At 44.3% G+C, this 13,448-nt stretch overlaps 1 protein-coding gene across 1 annotated transcript in view; it reads left to right on the top strand.

Moving 5' to 3' along the window:
* CUBN (cubilin) overlaps positions 1-13,448 on the top strand; it is a 265,343-nt gene that overhangs the window by 137,216 nt on the left and 114,679 nt on the right. Inside the window, exons 32-36 of the mRNA XM_060162639.1 lie at positions 582-741; positions 2,981-3,094; positions 4,817-4,927; positions 6,317-6,445; positions 7,437-7,569. Of these exons, the coding sequence (XP_060018622.1) occupies positions 582-741; positions 2,981-3,094; positions 4,817-4,927; positions 6,317-6,445; positions 7,437-7,569 (647 nt within the window). The remainder of the gene's footprint in view (positions 1-581; positions 742-2,980; positions 3,095-4,816; positions 4,928-6,316; positions 6,446-7,436; positions 7,570-13,448) is intronic.

The following is a 13,448-nucleotide window of genomic DNA, read 5'->3' as shown; positions in this document are numbered from 1 at the left end:
AAGGAAGGTCAGCTAAGTCCCAGCGCAGAACTGGGCAGCACAGAGCCCAATATCTTTTTTAAACTAATGAGGTAATTTTCTAAATCAGCCTCACATCACTACGTCATTTGAAAGAATTCTACCATTTCTCTTCCTCTTGACCATGACCCCATGAAGAGCATAAAGTTCCAGCAAAGGCTGGGTTTCTGAAAATGAATGATTCCTCCTCATTATTTCTTATGTATTTGCTCCATGTTCATTCTTGTGTCAGCACATGTGAGCATGGCCCATGATGTAACTGCCCTGGAGTCAGGAGAGTTAGAAAGCAGAGAAAGGCCTGGCATTTATAAAGACATCCAGGGATCTAATGGCGAGTTTCTCGGGCACAGAAACTCCTACTGAAATCCCTAGTTTTCCTAGAAATGACCAAAGACTCAGACACTCCAATGGACCCGAGTGACAAGACAATAAAATGAAGCACTGGATTGCAGCAAATGTGTTTTCTACTAGGTCACCGATGTGCAGGTACTCCACGGAACAGGCGCCTTGTACAGGCAGATCTGAAGTTCTGAACCACTGTGTTCCCTGTTGTTTCTTTGTAGGCATTTGATGGTTTAAGCTCTGCAGCCCCTCGCCTTGCCGGTGTGTGTGGAAGACAGCAGCTGAGGAACCCCTTCACCTCTTCAGGAAACAGCCTCTTCCTGCGATTTCAGTCTGGCCCTTCCAGACAGAGCCGGGGGTTCCGCGCTCACTTCAGACAAGGCAAGTTCCGCGCGGGTCTCCCGGAAGCACAGACCATCTGTTCTTAAGTGCCCCTCTTGGTGCTGCAGTAAAATGAGACCGAAATCGGTCCCAGCTTTCTACTTAACATGCGACAATTTCAGTAGAACAAAGGAACCGTGGTTTGCAATGATTCCAACTGTTGATACTTTTAACTTTTCCTTTGTCTAACTAAGGTGACGTGAACTTCCTTGGGATTTCTGTATCTCTCAAGCAAATTTTCAGAATAACACTTAAAAGTGCCTTTAATATTAGAGACACTATTAAAGAAGTGTTTATCCAGATTCATTTATTCACAGATATATTATCTAGTATTTATCCAAAGTTTTATGCTAAGAGATACGCTACTATAAATTACAAGACTTTCTTGTAATATAAAGTCAGGTTCTAACCCTCAAGGTAGTGGTTGCCCTCCACCTGAAGAATCAGTATTGTTTTCCATTGATTTCTTCTTTTCTCTTTTCTTTTTTTTTTTTTGGCCGCACTATGCGGCCTGCATGGAACCCAGGCCACAGTAGTGAAAGCGCTGAGTCCTAACCACTGGACCGCAAGGAAATTCCCCATTTTTTTTTCTTAAAGCACCACTTCCTACTAGACCTTTTCACCCATTGCCTTTCATCTGGGAATTTTAGAGATTAACCCTTTATTCCACTGTCAGAGATGGAACCCAGAGTTGGGTGGGTTGTTGTCCCCTTAATACGCCTTTGATTTTTATTGGGAGGATCCTTGTCATTTCAAACAAGTGTGGTCTATTTAGTCATTTCATCTGTTTCAGTGGACTTGGCTTGCCCGGATTCTGCAGTAAAGAGCCCTGGCTAGGAAGAGTTTCTGGGTTGAGGTCTCCCCAAGGTGCACTGTAGGCTTTGGAGCAAGAAGACGGCGAAGTTCTTTCAAAGAAAGAACAGCTTCTTTTTTTTTTTTTTTTTTTTTCGGTATGCGGGCCTCTCACTGTTGTGGCCTCTCCCGCTGCGGAGCACAGGCTCCAGACACGCAGGCTCAGCGGCCATGGCTCACGGGCCCAGCCGCTCCGCGGCATGTGGGATCTTCCTGGACCGGGGCACGAACCCGTGTCCCCTGCATCGGCAGGCGGACTCCCAACCACTGCGCCACCAGGGAAGCCCAAGAACAGCTTCTTAACACTCTTTCTTTTCATTTAATTAATCACTTACGTTTTGCTTCATAGCAAAGAAGTCCCCAGCGGGTCTTCTCTGGGCTGCTATAGCAGCCTCCCGGCCTCACCTGCCCTTCTCCCATATTCCTCCAAAGTCAACGTGCAGTAGCGAGTTCTGATTCTGACCTTCAGTGCTCCATTGTCTGTCCTGCCTCCACACCGACCAGGGCGTGGAGCCCAAGCTTCTCCACACAGGCACAGAATCTGCCCTGCCCTTTTTCCAGCATCGCTCGACCCTCCTCACGCGCCCCATGCTTCGGCCAAGCGTGTGTGGCGCAGCCCGTGCCCTCCTCTGTCTTTGCTCGGGCTGCCCTGGGCCACTCTCCCTCACCCCCGAATCCTCCTTCAGCGCTGTCTGCGCCATGAGATGCCTTGTACACCACCCCCCCCCCCCCCCCCGTCTTCTACGCCCACAGGGCTCTGCACGTCCCTGATGACACACAGCCGCCCTCTTTCAACTGAATATTTATTTTCCTAAAAAAGAAGTCAGTCGTGGGGCTTCCCTGGTGGCGCAGTGGTTGGGAGTCCGCCTGCCGATGCAGGGGACACGGGTTCGTGCCCCGGTCCGGGAAGATCCCACGTGCCGCGGAGCGGCTGGGCCCGTGAGCCATGGCCGCTGAGCCTGCGCGTCCGGAGCCTGTGCTCCACAGCGGGAGGGGCCACAACAGTGAGAGGCCCGCGTACCACAAAAAAAAAAAAAAAAAAGTCAGTCGTAAAAGAGATTATCCCTATGTCTGTAATTTGCAAGCGGGCAGAGTAAGTGAATCAATGCCAGCGTTTTGTTGAATGATTCAGGCAATTCGTAGCCGTTTACTCTGTTGTTCTTTGCCACTCCCCACTTCCCGTAACTGAAGAATACTGTCACAGATGTAGAGTATGTTGCCACTTTCTCAGGGTTTATGTGCAGCTTTCTTGGCAGAGAACTTCCTTGACATGCCTTTCAGAAATAAGGAAACATCATTTATGCTTTCATTCTTCAAATAATTGTGTTGGAGAGTCAGCAAAAATCAAAAGTGTGTGACATTATGTGTGCGCTTGTGTGTCCCTCAGCCTGCGGCGGCTACATCCTCACCGACTCCGTTGATACGATATCCTCTCCCCTGTTCCCTGCCAACTATCCATACAATCAGAACTGCAGCTGGATAATTCAAGCCCGGCCTCCGTGTAAGTAACAAAGATAAAAGAGAATCCAGGACGCTTGGTGGCTGTGGGAAAGTCCAGCTGTGACTCATGTTCTTATCTCCTCGGTGGTAACAATTGATGGCCTTCCTCTCCTGCTTTTGGGAGCCCCATTTCCTGATGTGCACAAGAACAAGGGTTTCCTAATCTGGTAGGAAGTAACTTTTACTGTTTATTCTTCATTTAATTATTTTTTAAATTTCAAGGCCTAGCAAAGGAAACGAAACAAAGCAAAAAGCTGTAACCTAGTTGAAATGACAGGCGTGTGAGACTGGGGGTAAGCAAAAATAGTGGATAAATAAATAGTTTTTGACACCTGTGCCTTGAGTGCAGTAGATGCTCAAGGCAGTTGCTGAGTGAATAAATGAACAATAAGAACCATAGACTGGAAAATTAATAACTCCTAGTTTGGAGATGCAGTGCTATGAGCATATTGGTCTTCAACCAAGGTGGAAGTTAATTACAAAACCTGGTCTCTCCTGTGATGCACGTATTTAAAAAAAAATCCCAGCATAGGCCTTAAGAAACATGGAATCCGCGCTTACACTCTGTTCTTTTTAGAATCCTAGAAGCTTGTTTTCTGCTCTGGTAGTAAGGATTACTGTCCACATTTTACAGAGAAAGTGAAGAGTTTCCTAAAGACTCAAGCAGAATGACCGCGAAGAGGGTGATCGCAGGGCCGTTAGGAATCCCGTTCCAAAGGAGCCCTGCCCTTCCTTGAGGTTTTCAGGAAAAACGGATGATTTCAGACGTCCTGTGGGAATGGCATTAAGTTCTTTACTCCGCTCTCTGATTAATGACCTGTGTGGTAATAGGAAAGTCACTTACGCTGATGAGGCCCCATTAGCTAATCTGAAAAAAGAAGAGTTTGGCTTAAATATTCTCTAACATTTTTCCTAGGCATGTTAAGCATTAACAGAAGGGTATCTTGATTGCCCTGCATGTCATTTGGGGGTCAGTGATGTAATCCTTAGGCAAAGAAAGTAGCCAGGAACTTAGCCTTGAGTAAAGAAGTCCCCTGCCTCGAGTTCCACAGTCTGGCACCTAAGGGTAATTTCTAAACCATTCTGAAGCATTTAGATGAAAGAGGTCACTGGTATAAAGACAGCAATAGGGAAAGATCCTATTCGGAAGATTTGGGACCCTGGAAGAAAACAAAAGGAAAATGTACCCAGGCACATACCTTTCTGCAAGTAATTCAAAGCTCTCTTTATAAACGAATGAACTTCCGTTTCCCGGGTTCTGGCCTTAAAGTAACACCGAGAATGCTAGGATACGTGTGCCGGAGAGGAAAGTGTCTTATATACAAGCACAGGTAAAGAATTAGAATTTAAGGAAACTATTCTATTAAGAAAAATACTTCTGCGAGGAACACAGCAACAGTGGATGCATTCCCCATCGTCCGTGAAATAAACCCACCCAAGGGCCCTTCTCCAAGGGTTCTCTTCCCAGTACCAGCGTTTCAGAATCTACAGACATTTTCGAAAGCATGGATTCAATTACTCTTCAAAGGAAAGTTTTTAGCGGAGCGGTTGATACTTCTCCTCTTCACCCCCCTCCCCCATCCGTCCCCCTGTGCACATCTGCCAGATTCATGGCTCCCCTGCTGGAGAAACAGCAGGAGAAAGGATCAGAGGTGAAATAGCATTCCCTGTATGTTTTGTTTGCCAGAACGTTATTAAAGAGTCTTCTCTTTTTCCCTTTCAGTCAATCATATCACCCTCTCCTTTAGCCACTTTGGACTTGAAAGCAGCACAACGTGTACTCGAGACTTCTTAGAGATTTTGGACGGCAGTCGTGATGACGCGCCCCTCCGAGGTACTGCCGCGCTCACTCGCTCACATCTGTGGCCTTGGCTTTTTACACTTTCTGTGCTTACGTGTGTATGTGCTGTCATTCCGGGTTAGAATGTTTCCAATAACTATGAAGAGCGTCATAAGCCATGTAAAGATAACGAGAGGCTAAGAAAGCAGGATGTAATATGGTGTTCAAGAAACTCAGCTTGTTCATATTCAAGGACATGAATAGTTTATATATGTATTTTTTTAACTGAAAGCTGCGATTGCTTTAGACAGTAGTGAAATGCAGTGCGTTCCAGCATTAAGTAGCATTCTCTGAGAAATTTCTTATTAACATTTGACCACAGTGCTGGTATTCAAATTAAGCATGTTTCTTTTGGTTTTGTCCTCAGTGGAAACAAAAGAACAGATAGATAGAGAGATAGTAGATAGGTAATCTAGAGTTCTGTTTGTAAAACATCCCAGTAGAAATTAGGGATTGCTGCTAAATAGTTTCTGAAATGTTCTCAAGCAAAATAATCTCAGGTTATTTAAACATTCTCCATGAGTCACTCCTGAGTTAGGAGTAGTGTCAGGGCCTTAGTTAGGGACAGTGTCAGTGCCTGAGTTGGGAGTATTTGAGCTTTGTCATCCAAGGTTCTCATCCTGCGCTAGAAGACAAGCTCCATCAGAGAAGGGACTTTGTTTTGCCCATTGCTTTATTCCCAGTGCCCAGAACAGTGCCTGAGTTGATAACAGGCAATTGAGGAATACTCTCTGCTCTCTGCAGACTTCCGATTGTATTCCTTGAGATTTTTGTCTATAAGCACTTAACTGAGGTTGAGGCTATATTATTTAATGGACACTTATATAACACCTTGTGCTGAGTGCTATCCTAAGAACTTTATAAACAGTAACTCAATTAATCCTCATACCCTTACGATACAGGATTTCACTGTTATCAATGGTCCCCTCTCTCAAGTGGGGAAACTGAGGCACAGAGCACTTAAGTAACTTGACTCAGGTCACGTAGCTGGTAAGTGGCAGAGCTGGGAGTTGAGTTGAATCCAGGTGTTTTGGTTCCAACATCCACGTGCTTCTCTGCTCTTATATGTTGCTTTTAAGAATTAGCACGTTTATTTGCGCGAGTCCCTACTGCACGGGAGAGTTTAGCATTCGTTACATTTGGCGGTCATCTGTATTACTCTGCCTCCCCCTCACATTCTTTACCATGCTTATGAATCACCTCCCCTATGCTTGCGTTCATAGCTTATTTTGAATTATCAGGCATCATCCCCAACACTGACCCGGATTTAAATGTTTCTCCTAATAGTGTTTTCTTCTGTTTGCTTTGGTCTCTTGTGATGCTAGTAAAATACGTGTTTACTTGTCATCGTTCATTCTCCTTGTCATCGTCTTCATTATTTAGGCCGATACTGTGGCCCCTCCATGCCCCACCCGATCACTTCCTTCAGCAATGCTCTGACACTGAGGTTCGTCTCGGATGCTATAGCGAATTTTGGTGGTTTCCACGCCACGTATGCTGCATCAACATCAGGTAAGAAATGTTAGCAAATGGCGCTACTAGGTTAAGAGAAATGTGTAGAACATCCTTGGTTTATTATGTGGGATTCTTCTGCATTCAGCATTCGGAGCTAGTTTCCTAGATCACCTCTATGACTAACCTCACTATCTTTCATATTAGGTCAACACGCTTGTAAAGTCTAGCAGTAGTGAACTCTGTACCACATCTTCTTTATCCATTCGTCCGTCGACAGACACGTAGGTTGTTCCCATACCTTGGCAATTGTGGCTGACGCTACATGGATGAGCTCTGGAAGTGGGGAGAACTGGTTGGAATGATCTTGGGAGACTATCTTGTCGGTGTCTCCTTCATGATACGTTTGTTAAGGGAGCCCCTGATGGACAGTGTCTGATGGCATCTCTTATGGGGGGACAACTGCTGTTCTTTAGTCTCCCTGGCCTCACAGCTGCGCTCAGGCAGGGCTGGGTGTTGTCACTGATGCAGGATGGATGGTGGCTTATGGGGAGGAGGGGAAAGAGGGGCACCCAGTGCTGGGGCTCTGAGCCAGGAGAGTGCTGCTGGCTCCCTTGTTATTAGCAGCTAAAAGCCTTAGAACACCAAGGAGATGTGTGCATGTTCCTGTGCCCTCCTGAGAAGGAAAAGCTGAAATACTGCCTTCTGTTCTAGGCCAGGGGTGCAAGTCATCCTGGTCAGAAATACCGAGGGACTACAGAATTAAAATGAGTCTTTTATTACATAAAGTTAGAGTTCACAGGGAGAAAAGGCTTTTAGAAAAGAAACTACTGAGATTCCTTCTAATCCACCATACCCTGTGGCTTTTAGTTTTCAGGTTTCAGAATCTTTTCCTTATTATATATGATATGGATTTTTTTTTATTATGAAATGAAAATGGCAGATCCTTTGACGCTGCTAACAGCTGTTCTAGTGTTCTTTCTCCTTTATCTTATGGTGTCTTGTATTCAATATTTAATCTGCCACTCACTTCGTTTCTCTTTTCTTCTAGCTTGTGGTGGCATCTTCCACATGGCTGAAGGCATCTTCAACAGCCCTGGCTACCCAGAAATTTATCCCTCTAATGTGGAATGTGTCTGGAACATTGTCAGTTCCCCTGGCAACCAGCTCCAGCTGTCTTTTATGTAAGTCCTTTTTTATAGTATATTGTTTCAGGGAGAATGACTCTGCAGGAAGGAAGCAGTGTTACTAATAGGATGGACAACTAATAGCATATTTGTCCAAACAACTATTAGAGAATACGGTGGGAACTTCAGGAAGTCTGTTTCCATATTTCCTCTGTTTTAGTCATAGTTTAGGTTATAAATAGCATTAAAATTCTCTTGCAGTGGTTTTAGAGTCCTGCCTAACATTACCAAGAGTACATGCCTGAGCTCTCGCTACATTACTTTTTGGAATTCTCATTTTCAGAGAACATTAATTTTATCGTTTTTTTAAAAAAATTAGGAACATTTAGATTCTTTCAGAGCATCACTAACATTCTTTCTTCCAGGAGAAATCCCCATCTCAGTTAAGCCTCCTTCACCCTTATGTCTTATCCCCATGCTGATCCACCATTGTCAGAAAAGATGGGTTTATTTGGTATCAGCAGAGAATTGCAAAGATGAGTTTATTTAGGATCAACAGGAAATTGCAAAGATGAGTTTATTTGGGATCAGCAGAGAATTGCAATTTGGGGTCTGCAACCATGGCAAGACACGTGCAAGTCCCTGTATTGTGAGAGCAGGAGAACACTTCTATAAAGAAGAAAAGGAAGTTTAGAGGGTTATAATAAACAGAGAATCCAAGGCTTCTCATTGGTTGAGCCCTTCAGGAAAGAAGAGAGGCCTTTCTTCTTCCTGTTGGACTCTGCTATTTCTGCAGGGCATGAGAGCTCCCCTTTTTGGTATCCTGACTCTATTTAATTGAGGTTTCTGTTTATTAATTTTTTACATTTCCCCCTTTTTATCATAATCTTTCTCTGAAATCATTGCTGATCTAGAGTCAGGGTTTCTAGTTTCAGTGGATTTTTGTGTGTCAATGTCAGGAAGGACCTTTCCTGGTATAGTATTTCATGTCAGAGAGAAAGTGAACAGATTGAAAAATCTATTAAGGTCATGTCTGAGTAATTAGGAGGGCTAGGAGGGAGAACTCTCAGGTGCTTTTTATCTAAAGTCCATATGATATCAAGATCATAGACATTGGAGATCATCTGAAGCCTTATGTCATCCTCAAAAGTATATCTTGGGAAAGCTGTCTCGTCAGATGTCGTCTGCTTCAATTCCAGAAAATGTTTACTTTCAGGTCACCAGGTGATGTACAGGTACAGTCAGGGTTCAGTGATTTCTTTAGGTGTGCTACATAAATCCAATAGTCTGTTTCGCAGAGCTTGGTGTCACAAGGGTTGGTTAGCAGTCCCTGATAGGGACCTTTCCATGAGGTTGAAGTGAGTTCTTCTGGAGGACTCTTTTGCAATAGACAAAATCTCTAGGTTGCAAGATGTGGTGCTTAATGTCTTCATCTCCCAAGGGTACACTATGAAAAGATCGCTCTATTAAAACATGGTTATTTTTAATAGAGGCAATTAATCCTTTGCAATGTTGGAATATCTCTCCTTTTATCAGTCGTGTGTCAAAAGAAGTGGGAACCAAGTGCATTGGAAAGTATGTGACTATCTCAAATGGTAAGAGTTTATGAGTTCCAAAAGCAGAAGATCCAAGATTTAGAAGGACAGATGGCAGTGCTTTTGACCAAGATGTTTGGAGGGTCTCTATAAATGTTGCCAATTGAGTCTTAATGGTGCTGTTAGTGTGTTCGACTAAACCAGAGGAATAGGGGTGGTGAGCACAGTGAAAGTGTTGTGAAACGAGCCAAACAGAGCAGACTTGTCAAAGTACCTGGCCAGTAAAATGGATTCCTTGATCGCTATGAAGTTTGAGATGAGTCCCCAGGTAGGGATCATCTTTTCCAAAAGGACTTTTGCCACAGAAGGGACAGTAGGCTGTCTGCAAGGGCAGGCTTCAGTCCAGTGTGAAAACATATGGACCATGACTAAAACATATTTACATCCATTAGAGGAAGAAATTGTATGAAATCCACTTACCAGAGCTTGAATTGTCCATTAGGCAATTTACAGTGTCTGGGAGCAGTATGAACAGGCTTCCCTGGTTCTACTTTGGACAAGTGGGACAAGTGAGGGTTGGCACTTTTTTCAGCCTTGTTAATGTTTCTCCTCTAATATTGATTCATGAAGGCTATCATCTTGTCAGTAGAACAATGGTTTAATGCACGTACAGCAGTGAGGAGTGGGAGTTTTAGAGTGTTGGGTGGGAATAGGTTGTTATTTGATGCAAACCAGAGCTTTCCCTTTTTATCAGACCAACAATTATTGAATTTCCAATCTTTTTTTTTTTTTTTTTTTTGGTACACGGGCCTCTCACTGCTGTGGCCTCTCCCGTTGCGGAGCAACAGGCTCCGGACGCCCAGGCCCAGCGGCCATGGCTCACGGGCCCAGCCGCTCCGCGGCATGTGGGATCCTCCCGGACCGGGGCACGAACCCGTGTCCCCTGCATCGGCAGGCGGACTCTCAACCACTGTGCCACCAGGGAAGCCCAGAATTTCCAATCTTGTTTTCCTTTTTCTGAGGCTGATTGCTGGGCTTCTCTAGCCAGTTTTTCTAAATTTCCCTTTGGACCACGACAGAAGTTTGGCTGCTATTGGTCCCTTTAAGGGCAGCATTCCTTACGGAAATATCAGCAAGGTGATTTCCCTTCGCTTCCAGAGAGTCAAGTTCAGAATACCCCAGAATCTTAATAACAGCTGAAGTGGCAGGTGAAATTATTGCATCCAATAATTCCTAAACACAGGGGCCATCTTAAATTTTTTTTCCCACTGGACGTAAGGAAGCCACATTGCTTCCACAATATTCCAAAATTATGAGCTACTCTAAAAACATATCTACTATCAGCATAAATATTGGCAGTTTTGTCCTTGGCTAAAGTATAAGCCCATGTAAAAGCATGTAATTCAGTCTGGGCTGAAGTAACCATAGGTAAAGATGCTGCGTCAGCAACATCAAAAGGAGTCTTAATAGCATACCTAGAACTGTATTTGCCATTATCACCTTTTAAATGAGAACCATCAGTGAACCATGGGAAGTCAGCATGACCCAGTGGAATTCCCTGTAGGTCATCCTGAGGAGTCAGGAGGTGGTGCATCAGTGTTAAGCGCCATGAGGGACTTTGCTGGTGATGGAGGGAAGAGGAGTAGCCGAGTTAAGGTTATTACAATGGAAGAGAGTTATGTAAGGAGCAGTTAACCAAAGGACTTCACAGGAGGTGAGGTGGCTGGCTGGGAAATGTTGAGTGTGATGAGAAGTCAGAACTTCTACTGTATGAGGTACAAAGATGGTTAAAAGGGATCTCACAATAATTTTCTCGGTGATCTTAACCAAAAGGGGAGTGGTTGTAATGGCTTTAAGACAAGGGGGATATCCCCATGCTACAGGGTCCAGTTGCTGGCCATAATACCCTATGGGTCAATGGTGGTCCTTGTGTGTTGGGATTAGTACCCCAAAGGCATTCCCATTCTTTTCATATACAAAAAGGAAAAAGAGAATCTGATCATTGGGATGGCCAGGGGCAGGTGGATTCACCAAACTCTCCTTTAGGGCCTCAAAGACTATGTCATCTGTTTCTTCTCTTAAAATTGCATTGAGGTTTTGATTGTTGAGTACAACGTACAGAGGTTTAGCCATAGGAGAGAAATTTGGAATCCAATTTCAACAATAATCAACTAGCTGGAGAAAACGTTGCAGTTGTGCTTCGTTTGGGGTTTGGGGAAACTTAGGTCACCATGAAGTCTATCTGGATCTAGATATAGCCTTTGTTCTGATAGCAGATACCCTAAATATCAAACCTGGGTTTGGGCAAACTGCAATTTTCCTTTGGCTACCTTGGGTCCCTTTAAGGCTAAAAGCTTTAGCAAGTGGATGGAGTCTTCCTGTGAGGAGGCCTGAGAAGGAGCTCAAAGAAGCAGGTCATCCACCTATTGCAACGCAGTAGTTGAATCTCTAGAGAATTTTGTATCATCCAGGTCAGCCTTCAGGGTTCCTGAGAAATAAGGACTCTGAGTAGAACCCTGAGGCGTTACTGTCCAGGTTAATTGGTTTTCTTCCCAAGTAAAGGCAAAAAGGTATTGGCTAGCTTCCTAAACTGGAATACTAGAGAATGTACTACATGAATCAATTACAGGAAAGAATTTGCTTCCAGTTGGAATGATGTCAGTATCATATAAGGGTTAGGGACAACAGAATGTCAAGAGAGAACAATGCTGTTGATTGTTTTGAGATCCTAGATAAACCTTCACCTTTGACCTGTAGGTTTTCTCACCAGTAAAATGGTAGTGTTTCAGAGCACAGTACAAGGGATTATGAGGCCTTGAGCCTTATACTTTTCTATTAGGGGTTTTATGCCTTGAAGATCTTTTTTTAAAAGGTTTTTGATTAATTCTGGGAAGAGGTTTTGAGAGGCCTACTTAAATCTTGATGGGAGGTTTGTTGTGAATTTTGTTGTTGTGAATCTCCAGCATAAGTTGGAGATTTTGCCCATAAGGAAGGTGGTAGCTGATTCAGTGGAGGCAAATGATAAGTATTTCCAGCATCAGCTCTAGTACTATCAGAGGCAGAGGCTGCTTTATAGTAATGGGGTTGAGCGCCGAGAGTGTGGCTCTGGTGTCAGTTAGGACCGGAAGAGCGTCATCCCCGATCTAGAGAAATGTTCCTCCATGCCGACTAAGAGGGAGAATTGGGAAAAATCCCTGTAGAGCCCCATCAATGAGAATTGGGAGGATGTTGAAAGGCTGGTTAGAGGGCTGAAGGCACCTGAAGCACTTAAATTTGTAACAATCTCTTCCAATGTCCTGGCTCTTTGCAATAATAGAAATTAGTAGGGTTTTGGTTTCATTTAGGAGCCTTCATTTGCTGGGGCTGAAGATTAAGAATTCTGGCAGTCTTCCTCTGAGGTGCCTCATCTAGAGTTTGAGAGAGCTGGTTTGCCACATTAACTAAATCTGGAATAGATATAGTTTCCCATTCCACCCTGGTCCTTTTTCCTAGAAGGGAAAGGTCTCAGTTCAGCCCATTAATAAACACAGAGTTAAAAACTACCTGGGTAGAATCAACATCTAAAGGAAGACCAGAATTTTCTTTAAAAATAACCTGAAGTTGATTGTAATAATCATGAACAGTTTCATCAGATTTTTGTGTGTATGCCTGGATTTTGTTCCAATCAACAGGTTTTGGAGAAACCCTAGGAACTGCTTGATGAAGCTGCCTAGGGATTGGCCAAGCCTGATCATATAATAAGATAGCAGGCTGGGGACTTTCTTGGTGGTACAGTGGATAAGAATCTGCCTGCCCATGCAGGGGACACGGGTTCGATCCCTGGTCTGGAAAGATCCCACATGCTGTGGAGCAGCTAAGCTCATACGCCACAGCTACTGGGCATACGAGAGCCCACGTGCCACAACTACTGAGCCCACGTGCTGCACCTACTGAAGCCTGAGCGCCTGGAGCCCATGCTGCTCTGCAACAAGAGAAACCACCGCAATAAGGAGCCCGCGCACCGCAACCAAGAGTGACCCCCGCTCGCCACAACTAGAGAAAGCCTACGCACAGCAACGAAGACCCAACACAGCCAAAAAAATAAATTAGATTAAATCTTTAAAAAAAAGATAGCAGGCTGGTCTCCCAGCTGTAATTCTAGAGACCTTTTAGGATTTCCCCCAATTAGTGGTTTTCATCCAATGCTGAGCCTGGCCCTCACTCACCAGCATATGAACTAGCTGATATAAGTCAGAGAAGCCAGGTTGACAAGTTTGAATGACTATATTAAATTGTCCAGCAATTTGTGAGCATCTCCAGTGACTTTGGGAAAGCCTTTGCCTATGGATTGCAGTTCAGCTTTAGTCCAGGGAGTACAAAAAACTAAGGGCTTAGCCTCTGGGTTCTCAGAAGGCTTATGTT

This window comes from Lagenorhynchus albirostris, chromosome 1 (assembly GCF_949774975.1).
Source record: "Lagenorhynchus albirostris chromosome 1, mLagAlb1.1, whole genome shotgun sequence".
NCBI classification, from domain to species: domain Eukaryota; kingdom Metazoa; phylum Chordata; class Mammalia; order Artiodactyla; family Delphinidae; genus Lagenorhynchus; species Lagenorhynchus albirostris.
The sequence above is the reverse complement of the archived record's forward strand: the minus strand, read 5'-3'. Positions and strand labels throughout refer to the sequence as shown.